At 48.2% G+C, this 22,378-nt stretch overlaps 1 protein-coding gene across 5 annotated transcripts in view; it reads left to right on the top strand.

The window, feature by feature from the left end:
* PRKCE (protein kinase C epsilon) overlaps positions 1–22,378 on the top strand; it is a 543,399-nt gene that overhangs the window by 326,696 nt on the left and 194,325 nt on the right. For all 5 annotated transcript variants that reach the window (XM_035272648.3, XM_078349415.1, XM_035272650.3 and 2 more), the window contains 4 exons: positions 2,858–3,017; positions 5,363–5,397; positions 6,732–6,817; positions 11,540–11,669. In XM_035272648.3, coding sequence (XP_035128539.1) covers positions 2,858–3,017; positions 5,363–5,397; positions 6,732–6,817; positions 11,540–11,669 — 411 coding nt within the window. The remainder of the gene's footprint in view (positions 1–2,857; positions 3,018–5,362; positions 5,398–6,731; positions 6,818–11,539; positions 11,670–22,378) is intronic.

Genomic DNA, 22,378 nt, shown 5'->3' with positions numbered 1-22,378 from the left:
TGTGCCTGAGGCTCCCCCTTCCATGCACCGCCCCCACCCGCCCCCGTCTACGCCCCCCAACTTTAAACAGCTTCCCTCCAGGTATCGGTGCACCCCACTGAGAGAGCTTTAAAATGAATGGAGTCAAATTAATTGGTTGCCATATCACCCTATTGAATTGATGTAAACACAGATTAGAACATTTGGTTTCATTGCTAGTCATTTCTGTAAAATGTTGAGAAATAAGCCTGTTAGGAAGGACTGTAACCACCATTACAACAGTGTTCCTTTGAGAAAATTAGATTGGACCCATCACCATTTTAACTGAAAATAGTTTCCCAGGATGAAAACAACTAGTAAATTTGAGAGATTTGTAAATCAAATTGTATCTTAAATGCATTAGGGGACTGGCCTACTGTTCAAATGTATTCCATGGTGAATCCTGTGAAAGGAGTTAAGGCTGCTTTTTTTCCAGAAAGATCCTGCATCCTCCAGCCTACGATGCCCAGGGATGATGTTTCTGGATTGGATTTCTGTAGATAAGTTTGTAGCAAGTAAGGGCTACTGAAGAGATTTGATTTCTGGTTATCACATTTTGTTCTTGCTTATAAAAATAGTAGAACATTCTAAACATTGTGAAAATATGAAGCAAAACAAAAACTTGCCTGTGATTGCAGCCCCACATGGCAATTGCCCTACTTCTGCAGGTGTGTGTGTGTTGCTGTCTGTATAGTAGAACAGAACTGGGTCCTCCTGTGAGGATTTGGTGAGCTGGTCAAGACCCCTGGGTTGGAGCAGGGTAGGAGGTGGTGACCTTTCTGTACCCAGAAGGTCGGCGGTGTCAGAGACTTTTTGAAACAATAAGCACCAATTGAAAACCAGGTGGGCTAGGGGTCAGGAAGCAGGGGTCCCACAAGCAGACCTCCACCTGGGTCATCTGAGCCTGTGTTGAAGATGCCATCTGGGAACACCAAGGGCAGATTTCCAATAAACAGTTGCCTGTTTGCTCAGAGGTTGCTGCTTCCTTGAAAGCACACGCTGCACATTTGGTCCCATTCTCACTTTTTACCTCCTTCAATTTCACCTTCCCTGTACCCTACCCTCCAATAACAAGATGCCCTTGGATTAATCCATTGTTTGGGTCACACATATGACCTCCACTTCAGGGAGGCTTATATTCAGAGAGGGCCAGGAGGGAGCAGTGCTTCTTCCCCTGAAGACTGGCCCTGTTGTGGTGAGATGTCAGGCACTCGCTGATCCTAGAGATATTTGGGGGCACAGAGCCAGCCTTCCAGTGCATTTTAAGCAGAGCTGTGCAGGGAACCTTCTAGGAGACTTTCTAGAAGGTGTCAGCAACCTAGGAAGAAACTCAAGCCTGCCCACTGTGCCCTTGGGGAAGTCACAGGCACTCTTTAGTGGTGAGAGCCACTCAGATGAGAGCTTGGGGACTTGCTGTAAGGAGTGCAGGCTGTCCTTCAGAGCAGTGTGTGGGTGGAGGAACACTGGCCTCTCTCTCACCCTGTGGGTTAGACTCTGGGTTTTCCCCATTGAGTAGCTGTGTTACAGGAGTAGGTTTCTCACTTTGCATACCTGTAAAATGGGGCTAATAGCAGCACCCTTCAAGTAGGCTTGTTTTGAGGGTTCGGTGAGTTGCACTAAGCATGTAACACACTTAGCATAGTACTTGCCACAGCGTAAGCCCACGGTAAACAGTTATCATGGTCATCGTTGTCTTAGTCAGCTCAGGCCGCAATAACAAAACACCACAGACTGGGTGACTTAACCAACAGACACAGCCTTTTCACAGTTTTGGAGGCTGGATGTCCAAGATCAGGGAGCCAGTGTGGGTGGGTGCTGATGAGGGCTCTCTTCCTTGCTCGCATGGCAGAGAGCTCACTTACGCAGGTCTCTTCCTCCACTTCTAAGGTCACTAAGCCCATCGTGGAGGCTCCACCCTCACGACCTCATCTACACCCAGTCACCTCCCAAAGGTCCCGTCTTTAGATATCACTACCTTGGGGGTTAAGACTTTGGTATATTAATTTTAAGGAAGCAAAAATATATAGCCCATCACAATTATGTTTATTATTTTAGTGACTATCTCTGAGTCCCCCTTGCAAGGCATCCTCAGTTGGCGGGGCAGTCTCAACAGTGGAGGGAAGGAAGGTATAGGGAAGATCTTTTTCACCCCAGTGGGATCTCACAGCCCAGGGTGGTGGTCTTGAGCCTTCAGGACACCGCTTTCACTGTGTTGTTTTTCTGCCTCCTTTTGATCTCTGGGAAATGGTCTTGGTTGACTTTTCTGCCTCCTTTTGACCTCTGGGAAATGGTCTAGGTAAGAGGAAGAAGGAAGTCAGATTTATTAGGCAGCTACTTCTTGAGCCAGGCAGCTCGGAGTGTGGAGATTCATCTCATGGGGTCCTCTCAGCCACTCCATGTGGCTGGCACTGCCGTCGCCATTTACAAAGGGAGATACCCTCAGATGCTCAGAGGGAGGAAACATCACCTATCCAAGGTCACACTGCTGAGGAGTTACACTAAGATGTGAACCTTGAGCCTTTTGACCCCCAAACCCTTGACAACAGCTGTAGCCTGTGTTTGTGTTGGTTGGGGGAATGGGGCAGCCACCCCTGGAGCAGAATCTGGATTGGATAGAATCTAAGCATGCAGCAGGGACAGGAGAACTCGGGGCCTTCCCACCCCATGTGTGCTAGCTCACTCCAGCTGCTCGGTAAGACTCCTCAGACCCCTGCGTCCCTCCACACGCGAAGGCTACCTCCCACCCACCCCAGGGATGGAGTAGCTCTCCAGCGGGAGCTCATTTTGAAGGTGCACTAACCTAGACTCTGTTTTCTTCCCTGCTCTTGTCCTTCCCCAGCCCCTAAAGACAATGAAGAGCGCGTGTTCAGGGAACGCATGCGGCCGAGGAAGCGGCAGGGGGCCGTCAGGCGCAGGGTCCATCAGGTCAATGGCCACAAGTTCATGGCCACCTATCTTCGGCAACCCACCTACTGCTCCCACTGCAGAGACTTCATCTGGTAAGCCCATCTGTGGGGAACCTCTAGTTACAACATGTCTGTGGCAAGAAGTTGGGGATGGGGTCGGGGAGACTATGGACTTCATTTAAAGAATGCTGGCGTGCCCTGTTTCTTCCTTATCTGAGTACAGGGGACTATTGTGGAAGCCTACATGTGTGTTTGGTACATGGGGGGAAATACATGGAAAGAAGTGATGGTTTCTGGTGACTTTATTCCTAGAATTATAGCTTATCAAAGGAGTTAAGATTTTATAACCAACAAGGATATTGTGATTCTGCGTGTGTGTGTGTGTGCGCGCACGTGTGTGTGTGCGTGCGTGCGCGTGCGTGTGTGTGTGTGTGTGTGTGTGTGTGTCTTTTTCTGAGATAGAGTCTTGCTCTGTGTCCCAGGCTGGAGTGCAGTGGCATGATCTCCACTCACTGCAACCTCTGCCTCCTAGGTTCAAATGATTCTCATGCCTTGGCCTCCCAAATAGCTGGGATTACAGGAGCACCCACTATGCCTGGCTAATTTTTGTATTTTTAGTAGAGATGGGGTTTTGCCAAGTTGGCCAAGCTCATATAGAACTCCTGGCCTCAAGTGATCCACCTACCTCTGCCTTCTAAAGTGCTGGGATTATACATGTGAGCCACTGCACCCAGATGATAGCATGTTTTTTTAAAAAAATGAATCCTTATCTTTTAGAGACACAATCTGTATTATTTACAAGTGAAATGATCTGATGTCTGGGATTTGTTAGGAAATCTGGAAGGAGGCTGGACGTAAGCTTGGTGGCTCATGTCTATAATCCCAGCACTTTGGGAGGCCAAGGCAGGCAGATTGCTTGAGGTCAGGAGTGTGAGACCAGCCTGGCCAACATGGCGAAACCCTATATCTACTAAAAATACAAAAATTAGCTGGACCTGGTGGCATGTGCCTTTATTCCCAGCTACTTGGCAGGCTGAAGCCTGAGGATCGCTTTAACCCGGGAGGTGGAGGCTGCAGTGAGCCAAGATCGCGCCACTACGCTTTAGCCTGGGTGACAGAGTGAGACTGTCTTAAAAAACATCTGGAAGGAGGGGAGGGGCTGGGATAAAGTTGATCCAAGACCAGCCCCATTTTATTGACAGTACCAAGGCTCAGAAATGAAAATGAGACTGACCCGATGTCCCCTAGCTAGGAAGTATCAAAAGTATGATTCTTTCCCTAGTAGTCTGACTTTTAATGCTTATACTTTTCTTGACATCCCACCAGCGTTTCTGGCAATCTGTCTGAGCTCTTGGAAGCTGATGTAGAGGTTGCCTTCACCGAGCGAGGCCAGGTTGCAGTATGAAGCCAGCCAGGGACATCTGACCTGGGTTCTGAGGACCCCTTGGATTCCTGAGGTGTCCAGGAGTCACTTGTCTTATTCTCGTGGTGTCACAAAGCCAGTCATGCAGGTTGGCATAGACATCTGAGATGATACAGCTCAGAGCAAGCCCAGCCCAACTGAGGAAGAAACAATGCCTTATTCTAGCCACAGATACTTCCAGTTACCAGGGCAGACCCAGTTGTCTGAATTTGCTATATTTGGTCATGAACTGAGTAGTTGGCCTTACAGATCCAGGTCTCCTCTGAGCCCATGGGTGAATGCCACTGACCTATAGGTTCCCTGGGGTGGAGCCCGAATAACTTCTGGCTCCCACTGGGCTGGGAACTGCGAGGCGCTCCCTGACCAGCTGTAGTTCATATACTGAGGACAGGGGTAAGGCTGGGTTTGTGTGATTGTTCTGTATCCATGCTGACTTTCTGTCTTGCCCTGGGAACACCACCCTGGCCATGGAAGGAACCTCTAATATTGGCGTTCACCTAGACAGTGTCTTGAACCCCCAGTTCCGGCTACAGACTGGCTTAGAACCATGGGTGGTCTTTGGACTGCCCAGGGAAATATACCTGCCAGCTGCAGCCCTCCTCCACAGTTAGAGAGCCAACAGAGCATCCTGGGAATGGGAGAAGAGGAATGTCCATTCTATCCACAAGGAAAGGTATGCTTGGCTGATCAGTGCCTACCAAGAGCAAGCAGGGTCATTTGTGGCTTTCCAGAACATTGCTGACCACACAGGAATGGCTCTCTGGCTGTTTATAGGAAATCAAGCTCTGACACTGACCAAACCTTGCACCCTTTCCAAGCACTGGGACTGCCCTCTGTGGCCTTCTGGAAGGCGACATTTAAGGCACCTTGCAAGTGGGAGAGAAATGACAATATGCTGTGGACTCCATGTACTTGGTACAATGTGGGTGGTGGCCAGAATTGGGTGGTTTTTCTGTTTGTTTTTTTTGACCTGGTAACATTTCATGCTTAAAAAAAATTGTATTCTTGTTTTCAGGGGTGTCATAGGAAAGCAGGGATACCAGTGTCAAGGTAAGAGGCATTTGTGGACCGAATCTTCAGAGGCCCATGATTAGATCCAGATCACTGATACCCACAGGAGCAGGTGCTGGGTCTGATGACATTTGGAGGCTGTCCGCAGCCAGCATGCTTATACTTCCTCTCCAAGGGCAGGACCAGCTCTCTTTGCTCCCACTTGGCCATTACTTCTGCATATATGGGAATATATATGGGAGGTATCTTGCAGGTGCCACCTATCTCCAGGTGCCCTTGTGGTCTCAGCAGGTCCCCGATCCACCCAGCCTTTGTGTCCCAGCTGGAGCAGGTGGCACTTTCATCTTTCTGAATGAGACATACTGCTTCAGTTGGAGACTCTTTGAAAGTCCCGCTTTGTCCTGAGCTGGGTCTGTATGTTCTGCCAGCTCCCTTCCTCCCTCCCGGAAGAAGCTTCCTCACCTGCTCCTTGTACTCGCTATCACTGAAAGGTCCTTGTTAAATCTTTTCTTTTTGGTCTGGGCTATGTGATCATTAGCTCTTAAATATTTAAAGCTCACTTGGAGGTATTGAAGATTATTTCTTTTCAGTTAATTGACTACAAATGCAAGGTTAAGTTGTACAAAATTGGAGGGTGGAAATGTGGTGTGGTCATGTGGTGGTTTCTCTGAGGTTACAGCAGGGAGGTTTTTCCATCTCCTCACCCAGCACTGTTGGGGCTCACCCTTGGGGTAGTGTCTGGTAGAAATTGCTGTTCTTTGGGGTAACATGCACACAGTGACTTACATCTTTAGCCACCTATTGCCCACATTGCCCCGTGACACTAAAAACAGATATAGGCCATTACTTGTGGACATCTTAAAGTCAATGGGAATTTAAAGTTTGATATGTCAGGACTCAACCAGCTAAGAAAAGCCTCAGAGCTTCTTCCCCCCGCCCCCCGCCACAGTTCCCCCATCGCATCAGCCACCCTGCATGGTCCTGAGTAGGGCACAAGGCCACTACAACACCTTTAATAGGCAGTGCTCCAGGGGAGAGGCTGGAAGGAAGTTCTTCCCTGACCTTGGTGTACAGAAGTGAGAAAATTGATCAGTACTCCCTGAACCGGAGTAAACTGCTAATGTCCTTTGAATATAAATGTTACCTTGCTCTCTGGAGCATTGAGGAAACTCTGATAGCTCTGATAGCACAGGGTTTAAAACAGCTTCATAAAAGACTTTAGGGAGGGTATTCAATTAAGGCTCAGTGGCAGAGGGGCCTTGTCCCTCCACCAAGCCCTCCACCTTGTCCCTCCACCAAGCCCTGAATAGATCCTGGAAGGGACACTCCCTTCCCTGAGTGTTGCTCAGCCTTCCTGTCTTTGCTGTTTGCAGTCTGCACCTGCGTGGTCCACAAGCGGTGCCATGAGCTCATAATTACCAAGTGCGCTGGGTTAAAGAAGCAGGAGACCCCCGACCAGGTAAGTGTTTGTGACACGGAGATTCTGGGCTTCTGCACCACCCCTCCCTTTCACTGCCTCTTCTGTGGTTCCCAAGGAAAATCTTTTCTCCCTGAGACCCTGTCATTTCATTGTGTTGATTAAAAACGAAGGGAGCTGCCCACGGTCTTCTGGCATGAGACACCGTCCGCAGGCTGAGCACAGCTCCAGGTCGGTTCTGTCCCCTCGGATGTTATGCCAAGTGCAGTGTGATCCCAGCACTCAAGTCCACAAGAAAAACATGAATTCTTTTATCTCATTATCTCATCAGAACTAACGTGGCTAACCGATGTGTCACTAGCTCCTCACAGGTAATAAACAGTAATAGAAACACAAGCAGGAACCTTAGCTTTAATGAGCTGATAGGGGAATGAACAAGCCCAAGGAATACTTAGAAGGCGGAAATAACCACAGTAATAATAGCAGTCAACGTTCGCTGGGCACTTACCATGCCCTGATTGAAGCACTTTAACATATATTATTTAATCACATAATAACCTGGATGAGGTAGATGTTATTATCTTCATTTTTTTTTTTTACAACAGAATAGAAGCACAGAGAGTGAAATTAACCTGCCCCAAGTCATACAGTGAAGAGTCACATTGAAACCCAGGCAGTTTGTTTGAAAGCCTGAGCCCTTGACCATTGCACTATGTCATTTCTTAATCTTAGAAACTAGCATCAGATTGCCTAGTTCGGTAGGGGTAAGGAAGCAGGAAAATGCCACAGTGAAGCTAGGTTCTCCTAATTGAGCAATTAGGAGAATGACAGTCCCACTGATAGATTAAAAAACCTTTTCAAGTAAGATGACAAGGTATGAATGTGGATGTAGGTATTATCAGAACACCGATTTCAAAGGCGTGCTGTTAATTCTAGGGGAAATAAATTCTGTGTAGTCATAGGCTATTAGAATTGGGGGTTGGAGAGAAAGGCCCTGGGTAGGTTTATAATCAGTTGGTCTACAGTCTGACTTCCAACAGGACTGACTTACAGAGACCTACCTGCTTCTTAATAATTAGCATCCTGGCATCTAAAGCATTTCCCATCTTCTATCTCCTTCTGCTTTCACACTGTCTCTGGAAAACAGCAAAGGACAAGGCTTAGACTGAGCCTTCCATGAAGGGTAGTCTGAATCCCAGGACACCAACATTGCTTGCAGGGGCTCTCTTGAGGTTAAAATTGCAAGCCCGCGCCTGTGCCTCCTGACTCTGGGCCTAAGATCATGACACCAGTACATCATTGCTGCTTTCACAAGGAAATGAAAGAGAAATGGCTTGCATGCTGTCTGCCTTATTTCCTTCCTATGGACATTCCATTGAATGTTTATTGGGTATGTTCTGTACAACAGGCGCTAGGCTGTGTCCCATGGAGACAAGAAGGGTACACTAGTCCCTCAAGGATCTCACAGTCTCATCACCTGCAGGTCTCTGACTCTGTGGGACTCTAAAGCTCTTCTGAATTTTTTTGGAGGGAAAGGTCCCATAAGAAGCCAGGCCATGCAGGTTAAAGGGTTGAGATTTGAGATGTTTAGAACCCAGCTTAATCTGCGACCCAGTTCTTCCGACCATCTTTCCTGGTGTATTGAGCAGTGGGAAGAAGTCTCCAACGAAGTCTGTTTCCAAACTTGGCATGTATCACCAGGGGACAAGTTGCCAGGGACTGAGAGAGGAAGGCTCTGGGCTTCTGAGCTTGGTGGACTTGACTGCCAGTCCTGGCTCTCCCCACCACCATCTTGTGCTTTCCGAGGCCAGCTTCCTGTAATGTCAGCATATCTGGCCCCTCACGGTCATGGGTGTGCCCTCTGCTGGGTTACTAAGCTGCTGGGGACCAAACTTTGAGTTCGTTCTTTTGTGTAACCACCTTTAGTGTGATGCCTGTGCATATACACATCATACACAACACAGACATGTGTAGTCCTAAACACCATGCTCTTAATGCCCTCCCTCCTATCAAAAGGTGATCTGATGATGGGCTTCCTGAGTGTTCTGCACCACGAATACTCGACCGGTCCCCCCTGTCTCATGGCCGTGGTGCCGTAGCACACGGCAGACTCCCACCCTGCCTGCACTTCCTGGTGTGGTCACCAAAGAATGCTCTGTCTCCTCTGGTGTCACCTTTTTTTTTCTTTAATCTCACAATTCCTTGTGCCCTTCTCTTCCTCTCCGTGTTCTCTTTGTGAATCTCGCTCACCCAACTGTATCTGTGTCCTCCTCAGCTAGCACATGTTTGGCGTGTCCCCTGCATGCATGCCATCTCCGTGTTGGCCTCTTGGTCCATCTGATGCTGTGGCATGCTCTCGTATAGCCTCCTTCATCCTCCTCCCTCTGTTCTGTGATACCTTACAGTTTTTAGTCATCCCAACTGAGGGTCCTGAGCTCTTTCCCAACTGAGCTCTATCTACCCGCACACTGATTTCTTGGTCATCTGGGACAAGTTCCCCATTTTTCACCTTAGTCTGTCATTCATACCCCTATGAGGCGATTCCTGGGAGACCAAGACTCTGTTCTCAGTAGGGGTCCACCACGCCTTCAGGGTTTATATAGGAATAGAGTGAGCACAGTGATCTCATACGTCCTTAGCAGTGAGGCAGACCGTGGCAGAGTCAGCATGTCTACATCCACAAACAGGCATGCCTAAGCTGCGCATCTAAGGATGGGTGAGTACAGTTGTTTTCAACAGAGCTGACATCCATGTTGCCAGGCAAGACCCGAAGTGGCAGACCATCCACTTCAGTAGTAGGGATCAGTAAAATCTTTGTCCACTGGAGGGATCAGCCATTCCGTGGGACTGGGTGATAGGGAAATGTCATGAAGACACGCAGCCATGTCTCCATGCTCGCCTTTATGCTCCCTTGCCAGCTCGCATTTCACTACTCATTAGTCCCCCACGGGGGCCTGTCACTCACCAGTCAGCCAAGGAGCCAAGGCCCAGCTTCTTTGCTGCATGCCAGCCACTTCCTAATCCCTGGGATAGCAAGAGTGATCTTCTCCCCAGCCTATGGATGTCTCCGGTGATGGTCTCCTGCTGATTTTGAGAGGGGCTGAGGGGTGCAGCTGCTCCACTAAAGATAGATGGAGGATAGCACTGTGGAGGGCAGAGATGACCCAGAAAGGCAGCCAGCAGACTCTTGCTTCATGGAATGTGTTATGCTTCTAGCTTCTTCCATCCCTGTGGTCTCATTGACCTGCCGTCCTGTGACGCTGGGTGGAATGGGAGTGAGCAGCCATCCTTATTTGTCACATGAGAAATCCCAGTCTCCGAGAAGTCAGGAAACCTGCCTGAGACCTCATGGGTGGGTAGTGGCAGACCCAGGCCCCCAGGAGCACACCTGGACTTCTGTTCTCCCTTCCTTCCCCTTCTGTCTTGACACCATCTCTTTAACCCTTTTAAATACTCCATGAGAGGCAGCATAGTGGTTAAAAATCCTGGACTTGGCCGGGCATGGTGGCTCACACCTGTAATCCCAGCACTTTGGGAGGCGGAGGCAGGTGGATCACGAGGTCAAGAGATCGAGACCATCCTGGTCAACAAGGTGAAACCCCGTCTCTACTAAAAATACAAAAAATTAGTTGGGCATGGTGGCGCGTGCCTGTAATCCCAGCTACTCAGGAGGCTGAGGCAGGAGAATTGCCTGAACCCAGGAGGCGGAGGTTGCGGTGAGCCAAGATCCCGCCATTGCACTCCAGCCTGGGTAACAAGAGCGAAACTCCATCTCAAAAAAAAAAAAAAGCCTGGGCTCTGAATGCAGATTCATGGGGATGGAAGCCTGCATTTGTCTCTTGTCAGTTTACCCACATGTTTCTTGATTTTGCTGTGAAGTTGGGTTAACAATGGGCCTGCCCTGTAGGGTGGTGGGGAGGTTTAACTGAGATCATGGTGCCTGGCATGTGGTCAGCGCTGAGACCTTAGCATTCCTAGCACTCATCCCTCTGTCCTGGCCATCTTCCTCCTAATTGTTGTCCATCCTAACAGATCCGGTTTCCACATTGTGCGCGGTTTACACGCTGCTGCACAGAATCCCATGACTACCATTGAGCTGCCTGGAGACTTTTTGCCTAAGTGGGGCTTCCAGGCACACAGCAGCATTGAAGGTGCAAATTGTTTTGTTGTTGTTGACAAAGAGCCTTGCTCTGTCACCCAGGCTGGAGTGCCATAGTACAATCTCAGCTGGCTGCATTTCCACCCTCCGGGTTCAAGTGATTCTCCTGCCTCAGTCTCCCAAGTAGCTGGGATTACTGGTGCCCACCACCACTCCTGGGTAATTTTTCTATTTTTAGTAGAGATGGGATTTCACCCTGTTGGCCAGGCTGGTCTCAAACTCCTGACCTCAGGTGGTCAGCCCACCTGAGCCTCCCAAAGTGCTGGGATTACAGGTATGAGCCACTGCACCCAGTCTGAGGTACAAACTGAGGACAGTGTACTGTGATTGCTTAAAGTCCTGAAGTCCTGGAGGGGACTGCGTTGGGGAGCAGGCCCTGCCTTGCACAGTCAAATAGAGCAGCCATCACTGAGTTAAGAGTGTCAGGAGCCAAGGCTGGGGCAGGATGGAGGCTCTTTCACCTCAGGGCAGCTTTCAAAGCCAGGCTAGGGCCTGCCACCTACAATCACACGTGCTCGCTCAGAAAGAAGTTCTGTGAGAGCTCCAATGACAATCTGGGGCCCAGAGGCACTCAGTGGTGACCCTGTGTCTTGCCGTCTCTGCAGGTGGGCTCCCAGCGGTTTAGCGTCAACATGCCCCACAAGTTCGGCATCCACAACTACAAGGTCCCCACCTTCTGCGATCACTGTGGCTCCCTGCTCTGGGGCCTCTTGCGGCAGGGTTTGCAGTGTAAAGGTAAGTTGCTCCCTGCCCTTCCCTCAGCCACCCGTACATCCCCTTCCCCGCTACCTGCCCCCAATCCCTGCTTTGTAAAACACCTTGTCTGTTCCCATAGCCTAGAAAGTGAATACCAGATTTGGCCAAGAACTGAGTACAAGCCTTTGTTAAGCTCACATTAGTAACTCTGCGCATTTTGTAGGCAGTCTCTGGGCAGAGACCAGCCAGTACTGGGTGAAGAGAAACACCAAGGAAGGAGGAGAGTGGACCCCATGCCTTAAGATCACTCACAATCCAGGAGACAAGATGAGTCTACAAAAGCTTAGACATAATTTAAGGAAAGATCTATCAGGGCAGAAGGAAAGCAATATTTTTGGAGTTAGGTGGTGAAGGAAGTGATAGCTGTGAACTGGGACCCTCTGACATGGTCCACAGCGCAGTGCTTACTCTTTGAAAGAGCCATGCTAGAACCTTGTCACATAAGATAGCTTGCTGCTTTGTCACCAGCTTGGGACATAGGGGATATTATCCCCACGGCCCTGGTGAGGAAACAGAGGCTCAGAGACGAAGCAACTTTCTCACATCACACAACTTATTAGCAGAAGTAGGATTTGACTTGCGTCCTGGGTTCCTTCCTGTTTCCTGCTGCGCCACCTGCAAACAGCGTGCTCAGATGATTGTGCTGCGTGCTGCAGGGAGCGGCGCCTAACATAGGGAGGTGGAAATGTATTCTGGAGGCCTGAGGAGTGTGTCCCATTTTATAAGCCATTCCAGCCTGCTTGAAGACTTGGGCAACCGTGAACTACTAGGCAGGCATATTGCATGGATATTATTTTAAAATAGTGTTTTCTTGTTTACATGGAATGTATTCTTAATGAATTCCCATTGTAGAGAAATTAAAAGAATAAGTATAAGAAGATAAACCTAGGGCATAACAAATGGTCATTGAAGCGATCCCAGTGAGAAACTATGAGAACTGGAAGTAAGATCCTGGCTGCGGTGGGAATGAAGAGGAGAATGAATGTAAAATATCAGGGAGGAGTAATTTATTGGATGTGGCGATCAGATGCAGTTTGGCAGACAGTGATAGCATTCACTGACGTGCGGACACCAGAGGGAGGACAGGGTTGGAGGCAGAAATGGAGCCTGAGTTGGGGACACCTTAACTCGAGGTGCCCGTGGCAGATTTACATGGAGCTGCCTGCCTGTTGGACATTCTCACTGACACTTGGGGAAGAGGTCTAGACTGAGCATTTCCATGTCAGTTTTGTCAGGATCTAAGCAATGGAAGCTATAAAGGCAGTGTCATTCTTCAGGGTAAGTACCTTGAGTATGAAGAAAAAAAAGTCAAAGATAACCCCACGGGGGTGGGTACCAACATCCAAGGGTGGGCCTGCCACGGGAACGAGAGGTAACGACTCATGAGTAGGAGGAAAAGTAGCCAAGAATGGCACCATGGAAGCCGAAAGAGTAGAGAATGTTTAACAATTTTACAAAGAAGTGGTGCCAAATGCTTTCCAAGAGGTTATTTAAAGTAAGACATGAAACAAGGGGTTGTATTTCACGATGACCTCAGCAGGAGCTGTCTTAGTGGGACAGTGGGATGCAGCCCAAGCGCTGTAGGCTAGAGTGAGAATAGAGGGAGAGGTTTTTTCAGTATGTTTTAGACAGGAAAAGGCAGTGGCAAAGGAGAGATGAATGAGGCAGGAGGGAGAGGGGACTGACTGTTGATACAGGAGGGAAGAGTGGGGATGGGCCTTGGGGAGAACGACAGACACCGCCTTCCCAGATGGAGGGAAGGCCTGGCCACCAGGCCTGGGTGCAGACGCATCTCTGTTGTCAGGGATAGAAATCCAGGAGGAGGTGAGCGGACAAAGTCATCATTTAAGTTTTGAATCTGGTGAGGGCATTGCAAGGAGATTCCCCTTATTTTCTGAAATAGGAAGTCTTTTTTGAAGTAGGAGGGAGAAGTGGGGATGTGAGAGGCACAAGGTGGGTGGCGAGGGCTAGATATAGCCATTGTGGGGACAGAAGACCGTCCCAGCCACTAGACATGAGGAGGAGCTGACTCTGGACACACGCGGTGTCCTGTGAGCTTCCCAGCACCGTTGGAGGTAGAGGCAGAGCCATTCCACTTCCCCATTGGAGTATTCTTTCTAGCACGTGACCCTGAACAAAACGGGGCCTGCCTGGAATCCTTTAGGTGAGATGAAGAGAGCAGAAGGGAGGGGAGCAGGAGTCTTGAGTGTCTTTAGCAGAGAAGCGACACACTTCTGGAAAGATGAGAGGGGTTGCCGGGAAGCAGAGCCTACTTTGGAGGGAACCCTGCTGAGCTGATGTCTGGTTTTTCTTGTAAATATATTAATTATTGATCAATCTGGGGAACCTAAATGAAGATACCATCATCTCATAAATACTGATATTTTAAGAAAGCAGCCCAGACACCCTGATGTCACTGTTAGAACTGTGGGTCCCTGATGTCCCTGGAAGAAGGAGGGCCAGGGACCGCGTATTCAGCTCTCGCTGGTCAGGAAATGCTCTTGGCCCTGCTCAAGGAAAGAAGGGGAAGAATGAGGATGCTGGAGCAAGGATATCTGTCCTTGGGAGCCCAGGAACCTGGAGGGGGACTCAGGCCACACGAGGGCTGGAAGATGAAAGCTCAGACCTGAAGCTACCCAGCCAAAGTGTGCAGACTTTTACTCTCCTGTGGCTCTGATATGGTCACTTGGCCTTTTTCCCCCTTGCTGCTGTTCTCCTGTGACCCTCTTCGTCTCCCTCTCCCTCTCTCTCTCTTTAATTAAGAGACTTTATTTTTTAGAGCATTTTTAGGTTCACAGCAAAATTGAGCAGAAAGTACAGAGAATTCCCATATTTTGTGTCCCCAGCACACACAGCCTCCCGCCACCGGCATCCCCAGCAGAGCAGCACATGTGCACAGCCGCAGAATGTGCACTGCACAGCATTATCACCCAAAGTCTGTGGTTTACCTTGAGATCCACTCGTGGTGTTGAGAGTTCTGTGGGTTTGGACAAATGGACAGTGCTTGGTGTGTACCATGATAGTATCATACAGAGTAGCTGGATGGCCCTGGAAAATCGGCTGCTTCTGCTTATATCTTTAGACCCGTTCTCCACCTTAAGTCTTGGTCCTGTAGACTCCTTAACCTCTGGAGAGGGGTCATGGCCAGAAGAGGCCGGCAGGGGCTGCTTGTGCCCTGGTCTAAGCCTGGTTCTGCTGCTATGATTACTAAGAAAAAGAAACCAAGACTTAGTGGCCTGCAAGCCTCCCCGAGCAAGTCCCTATGAAGCTGGCTCTGGCACCCAGGCAGCCTGACCCTGCACCTGGCTCTGGTAGGTGCTCTGCGCCACCCTCTCCTGCTTAGGAAGACTCAGCCAGGCTTCCTCTCATGCTGGACCATGCTGGCAGGGCCTTCTGGGCTGGAGCTCTGGTCCCTTGGTCCTGGCAGGAGGTCATCCATTTGGCCTGCTGCCCTGTGGCTTCAGCCTTTTTACTATTCCCATTCCCATTCCTGGAAATAGATTTCAGTATTTTCAGCAAAACAGGTTTCTTCAGAGCTTGGGTCTACGAGGAGGGACCCATGAGACTGTCCTGGTGACTCTCCCTCCAGTCTAAAATAGTCTGAGCCACACAGATGCAAGCACTGTGTGTGTGCCCTCCCAGACACTGTCCCTTTGTCAGTCAGGTAGAGGGAGCATAATTATGTCTGCTTTCACTGGCAAGGAAATGGAAGACTTAAGAGAGCACACAGGGCATACAACCAGGAACCATTGGGTCACTCAGCCCTGGGGCGGTCCTGTTCCTGCCCACAGCCACAGAGGGGCATCCTAGTGGAGGACGCTCACACTATGGCTGGGTAACAGATCTTAACCAAGGTCAGAAAAACACCGGCACAAAGTGAGCAGGCAAAATAATTCATTTCTTTTCTTTTATTTTGTGATTCAAGTGCCTGCCGTGCCTGAGTCTCTCCAGACTCATTCGTGGGTCTGTCTGAGCCCCTCAACCATGATGAAACAGTCCAGAAATTAGCTTCCCAGTTTCCAGGATTAACATCACTAGTCTCGGGCATTTGAATCCTTTTCATTCTCCACTGTATTGGAACGGTGCTGCCTTCTCCCATCTCAATTTCACTGGCACCATGGGCCTCTCTGGGGGCCCTTTTCCACCTGTTTTATTTTCCCATTGACGCGTGGAGTCAGTGCCCCCTGGAGGCAGAGACACAGGATACCTTGTATTTGTATTGTAGTTTCCTTCTCTAGAGAAGATCCAGTTCTCACTTGCTCCCGTCCCATCCCTCACACTCATGTCTCAGCACAGCTGCTCTGAAGTCATCAGGCACCAAGGGCAGAAACAGGAAAGCCAGACCTCCTGAAGGAGCCTGCAGTCTTCCCTGTGGGGACCTGCAGAAGCCCTGCTTTTTCTCATCCCCATCTGGGCTGAACGCTCAGCACCTGCTGTCCTCTAGGACAGGGGTCGAGGTACAGGGAGGAAGGTGTACTCCATGAAGGCCTGGACTTGAGATTCCTAAAGAATCTTCTTCCTCACTCCTGCCTCTCTCTGAGACACATGTTAATAACTGCTCTGACCTGTGGCTGTTTTTAGGGGCCAAGGGGACAGGGTGTCCCCTCCACTTCAGTAAGTAGTGAACAGGCAATCCCCTCAGGAGTGGTGGGCTGAAGAGATCACAGGCTAGGAGTTGGGGAGCTGTCCTAGTTTGGGTACCGCCTGGCTGGGGATGGCAAGCAGGTCACCCTGGCTTGGTGCCCTTGGCTTCTAATTGCAACTGTCTTCTTCCCTTTTGAGGATAGTAATAAAATTAATAAAAATGGAATGATCTTAGCCACATTCCTTGGGTTGACTCTGCAGAGCCATAAAGTTACAAGGAAGGCCTGTCTGTCTCCCTCCTTCCTTCCTTTGCTTGTTTTCTTCTTTTTCTTTTCTTTTCTTTTTTTAATAAAAACGTATTTTGGATACTTAAAAACATGAAGAATAATTTTTAATCAACTTTTCTGAAAATGTCAGTTCGTTACTATTTTTAACAGCTAGGCCCTTGCCGTAACTTGAACTTTTATTTTTAGAATTATAAAGCACACAATACATAAATACATTCTCACTGTCAAAGATCCAAGCAAAACGGAAGTTACATATATATTAAAAACATTAAAGGCTTTCTTTATATTCTCTTCTCACTTTCATCCTCAGACTTGTAAAAATGTGCTGTGGGTCCTCTCAGGCTTTTTGTGTGCTTTTGCTGCACAGAACTCGCACACACTGCATTAGAGTCTATTGCTGATAAACAATCCCAGGACATGGTGGTGTAAAACTGCCAACACTTATTTTCTCAGAGTTTCCGCTGGTCAGAAATCTGGATGGGGCTTAGCTGGGTGCGTCTGACTCTGATGAGGTTTCAGTTAAGCTGAGAGCTGGGGCTGTTGTCTCATCTGAACACCCAACTGGAAGAGGATTCACTTCCAAGCTCTCCCATGTGGCCACTGACTAGGGATGTCAGTTCTCTGCCATATGGGCCTCTCCACATGGACTGGCTTCCTTCAACACAAGCAAAAAAGTAAAAGATGCCCCAGACACAAGTCAACATGACATCTCGTCCCTTTTGACGTTTTCTGTTCATTAGAAGAGAATCACTATGTCCAGTCCTCTCCAAGGGAGGGAGTTACATAAAGGCATGAACACCAGGAGGGCAGGGGCAATCAGGAGGTAGCTCAGGGCTGCCAGGCACACCTGCACCTCCCTACCCAGATCCCCTCACCTCCTCACAAATGCAGTCATGTTGTCTCTGGGGTCTACCCTGACCATTTTAAATACTGATGCTCTCAAGTTCTCATCTCTTACTTCTTCTGCTTTTTTTATTCTAACATAGCATTTATCATCTTCTAATATGCTAAATCAAATTTTTTTTTTTTTAGTCTGTCACCCAGACTGGAGTGCAGTGGCATGATCTGGCTCTCAGTTCACTGCAACCTCCACCTCCCAGGTTCAAGCGATTCTCTTGCCTCAGCTTCTGAGTAGTTGGGATTATAGGTGCATGCCACCACCATGCAAGGCTAATTTTTGTATTTTTAGTAGAGACGGGATTTCACCATGTTGGCCAGGCTGGTCTTGAACTCCTGACCTCAAGTGATCTGCCCGCCTCGACCTCCCAAAGTCCTGGGATTACAGGTGTGAGTCACCGCACCCAGCCTAAATTGCTTATATAATATTGATTTCTTTTTTTGTGAGACAGAGTCTCACTTTGTTACCCAGGCTGGAGTGCAGTGGTGTAATCTTGGCTCACCGCTACCTCTGCTCCCAGGTTTAAGTGATCCTCCTGCCTCAGCCTCCCAAGTAGCTGGGATTACAGGCACCTGCCACCACACCTGAATAATTTTTGTATTTTTGTTAGAGATGGGGTTTAATCATGTTGGCCAGGGTAGTCTTGAGCTCCCAACTTCGAGTAATCCACCTACCTCGGCATCCCAAAGTTCTGGGATTACAGGCATGAGCCACCACGTCAGACCTTATAATGTTAATTTCTGTCTCTCCCAATCTAAATATAAGCTCCATGAGGACAGATTTTTTTTGTCTATTTTGTTCTCTGTTTACCCAGCATCTAGAACAGTGCCTGCACACTGACACTCAATACATATTTGTTTATTCCGTCCTACGTGCATAGTCATAGAGTTTGATTTTTCTATAATATGTCTTGGAATGTTAACAAGGCAGTGCACAGAAGTCTACTTCACTCTTTCAAATGATTGCCTGAGTCCAAATTGTGGATATTCCATAGGTTGTTGAAATGTTTCCCTCTTGATGGATATTTAATGGTTTCTGTGTTGTCGATATTTTAATATATGCTGTCACAGATATCCTCATATATGCCTCTTTATGCATATGTGTGAATAATTATGAAAGAAAGGCCCCTAGAAGTCAAACAGTCAATATAAACCCTTGTCTTTTTGTGGTTAAATTATACAAGGAGGAGATTCCATAAGGGCCCTTCTCCTTGTTGTTTGCTTTGAAGTCAAGCCATGTTAATGGACTGCTTTACCTTCCTTTTCATTGACATTTAATTTTGTGTGGCTTGCATAGTGAGCTTGGGATGCTAGCTCCTTGTTAGCTGTTGGGTCTGGTCTGAGAGGTGTCATTTATGCCACAATAGTACTGCTACTTCTGTAGAGTTAGAATAACGTGCACTGTTCTTTGCTGGTCTGTGGCCTCCCAGTGGCACCTGCAGGCTCCAGGACTGCCTGTCATGCTCCCATTGTGGCTGCCGGAAGTATGGCCAAAGGCATGGCATCCTGGTTTGTGTAAGGTGTCATGGTGAACCTCGAGATAAAACGTTACTTTAGTTCTCTAGAAAGTTGCGCTGTACTTGTCACTGAACGTATTAACACGTGAAACAATCGGCAAGAATTCAGGCAATGAATCAGAAATAAGTGTGAGCAATTTATAGGCAAGAGAGGGCCTGGAAAGGAGCACAGGGAGAAAGAACGCCACAGAAATGCTTTGCTTGATTCAGAATCCTTTGCAGTTGCATCCATGATGCCTGGGGACCATCAGAATGTCCCCTGCACATGTGGCAGATTGACTAAAGATTCAGTCTGAGCTTTCATCTGAGGAATGCTGGGTAGCAGACAAGTGGCCAGTCATGGTCCCCAGAAAACTCTGAGTCACGGTTCTCGTGTGATCAGGATTCCCAAATCTCTTTCTGGCGATGACATGTGGCCCAGCCTCACCCCAGGGGCCATCCCTCTTACCTCCTTTCTCCTCTTCTGCCTGGGACTTTGCGGTCGTTCGCTCCTCTGCCAACTTCCATTGCACAAGCATGCAATTTCCCATTTGCAAATATTTGTTCTCTGTCTGTAAGCGTGGCATGACTGGAACCTGTTATGAAATCAGATCATTGCCCTGGCTCACCCTCAAGGGCCAAATTACCCCGACATAAAGAAATTCCTGCAGCATACATGGACCTGTGCCCCTCCTTAGGTGTGGCTCTTCGCTGTTCCCAGAAGGTTGTCTGCTTTGGAGGAATTCCCATGAGCCTGACCTGGCTTTTGCTTCAATCACAGCTGTAAAAAGGGTGGAAACATGGAAACCAAGTCTCTCTCAAGGACGGTAGGATGTGTAATAAATAGAAGGTGAAAGTCAGAGTGCCCAAACCCAGTGTGTCCCGAGACAACATGGCTGCTGCTGCACCACCCAGCACACAGTAGGTCCTCAACCAATGTGTGGTGAATATTGGGTAGTAGCAGAAGAGTGCTTCTGCTTTTTGTAAGAACCTCTGGCAAAGCAGCTCTATTTCTTCCTGGCACAGCTTCATCCAAATGAAACCAGTGAAAATGAGCACTGAGAGGCATTCTGGAAAGAGAAGCCTTAAAGGGCGGCCTAGGGCTGGGAGTGGATTGGCAGCCGAGGCTCACAGCCTTTGGCCTTGGTGCCCCCCACTAGTGTTGCGGGAGGTTGGGGAGGGCGGAGGAGTGGGTAGCTCATTTGGCCACATTAATGCGAATGCATCTGAGGTTTCTTTTGGTTCCAGCTGGGACGCGCACTGTTCTTTGCTGGTCTGTGGCCTCCCAGTGGCACCTGCAGCCTCCAGGAGCTGTCATGCTCCCATTGTGGCTGCCGGAAGTATCTGGAGCTCTCCTTCCTCACCAGCTTTTCAAAGCACTTTCAAAGTCACCATCTCACATCAGGCATGCTAACCGAGGTGCGATTGAGATTTCTTTTTACATATTAAGATGACTACATAGCTCAGGGGAAATGGCAGCGTTTCTAAAAATAAAAGGCAAAGTCCCGAAAACCAAAACCAAAAAACCGTTATCTCCTTTGCCAACCTGCCAGCCCAAGTTGTTTTGTCAGGACAAACAGGTCTGGCATTTCAACACCAGAGGGCGCTGGTGGTCAAGTTATGTAGACAACTTGGTTGCCCTTGTCAAGAATTCCTCAATTTGGCTCCTTTTTTCTTCTCCTTTCTGTCACCTCACAAAGAGGCAGAAGACAGCTTTCATGGGTTTGGTGGGCGGGGCAGACGAAGTGAGTGAGCATCAAAGGGCAGCTGATGCAATGGGGCAGGGGAGCGGGGGACAGAATCCCGGGCACAGTGCTATTGCTGGAGTCTCTGATCAGCCTGCTGATCAGTTATTAGTGATAACTCCGTTAGTCAAGTGGGTGCCATGGCCAGGCTGCGGTGGAGGTTTCTTGTTTGTTTTTGTTCTGAGAAAGTCGCCCTGCCACCAGCTTACCCCACCCCTACCTTTAGCTTAGTGGGCATCTTGGGTGCAGTAGCTTGGTTGAACTTTCCAGGCTGGGTTGTGGGGGCCCTCTCCAGACGGGACCAGGTTATGTAGAGTGTTCGGAGCTCTGGCTGCTCATCCTGCCTGGCTTCACTCCAGGAACAGTTTTGGTTTTTAAAAATTTTTAGTAGACTTCCTTTTTTAGGGTAGTTTTAGGTTCACAACAAAATTGGTCAAAGGTATCAAGAGTTTCCACATACCTTCTGCCTCCACACATGCACTGCCTCCCTCACCATCAGCGTTCTGAACCAGAGTGGTGTATTTGTTAACGGTCAATGAACCTTCGTGGACACATCATCTTCAAAATTCATAGTTTACATTAGGACTTGGTGGTGTTCAATCCAGGATTTTGGACAAATGTATAATGACATGAATCTATTGTTACAGTATCTTACAGAATAGTTTTACTAACCAAAAAATCCTCTATGCTCTGCCTCTTCATCCCTCCCTCTCTCCTATCCCCTGGGAAACACGAATCTTTTTTTTTTTTTTTTTTTTCTTTTTTTTTGAGATGGAGTTTTGTTCCTGTTGCCCAGGCTGGAGTGCAATAGCGCGACCTCAGCTCACCACAACCTCCGCCTCCTGGGTTCAAGCGATTCTCCTGACTTAGCCTCCCGAGTAGCTGAGATTACAGACATGCACCACCACACCTGGCTAATTTTGTATTTTTAGTAGAGATAGGATTTCTCCATGTTGTCCAGGCTGGTCTAGAACTCCAGACCTCAGGTCATCCACCCGCCTCGGCCTCCCAAAGGGCTGGGATTATAGGCGTGAGCCACCGCTAATCTTTTTACCACTTCCATAGTTTTACCTTCTCCAGAATGTCCTATAGTTGGAATCATATAGAGGGTAGCCTTTCCAGATGGACATATTTCACTTAGCAATATGCATTTAATATTCTGCTATGTATTTTCACAGTTGATAACTCACTTCTTTTTAAGGCTGGATAATATTTCAGTGTCTGGATATATCATAGTTTATCCGTTCACCTACTGAAGGACACTTTCCTTGCTTTCAGATTTTGGCAATTATGAATACAACCGCTATAAACATCCATGTGCAGGTTTTTTATATGAACATAAGTTTTAACCTCATTTGGGTAAATATCAGTAGTGTAATTGCTGGATCTTATGGTAACAGTATATTTAGTTTTGAAAGAAACTGCCAAACTGTCTCCCAAAGTGTCTAGACCACTATGCGTTCCTACCAGCAATGAATACAGTTTCTGTTGCTTCATATCCTGAATAGCATTGGGTTTTATCAGTGTTTTGTATTTTGGCCACTTTAATAGGTGTGTAGTGGTATCTCATTGTTGTTTTAATTTGCAATTTTCTGATGACGTATGATGTGGAGTATCTTCTCATATGCTTATTTTCCATCTGAATATCTTCTTTGGTGAGGTGTATGCTCAAGTCTTTC

The sequence above is a fragment of the Callithrix jacchus genome, chromosome 14 (genome assembly GCF_049354715.1).
Source record: "Callithrix jacchus isolate 240 chromosome 14, calJac240_pri, whole genome shotgun sequence".
Lineage (NCBI taxonomy): Eukaryota > Metazoa > Chordata > Mammalia > Primates > Cebidae > Callithrix > Callithrix jacchus.
The sequence above is the reverse complement of the archived record's forward strand: the minus strand, read 5'-3'. Positions and strand labels throughout refer to the sequence as shown.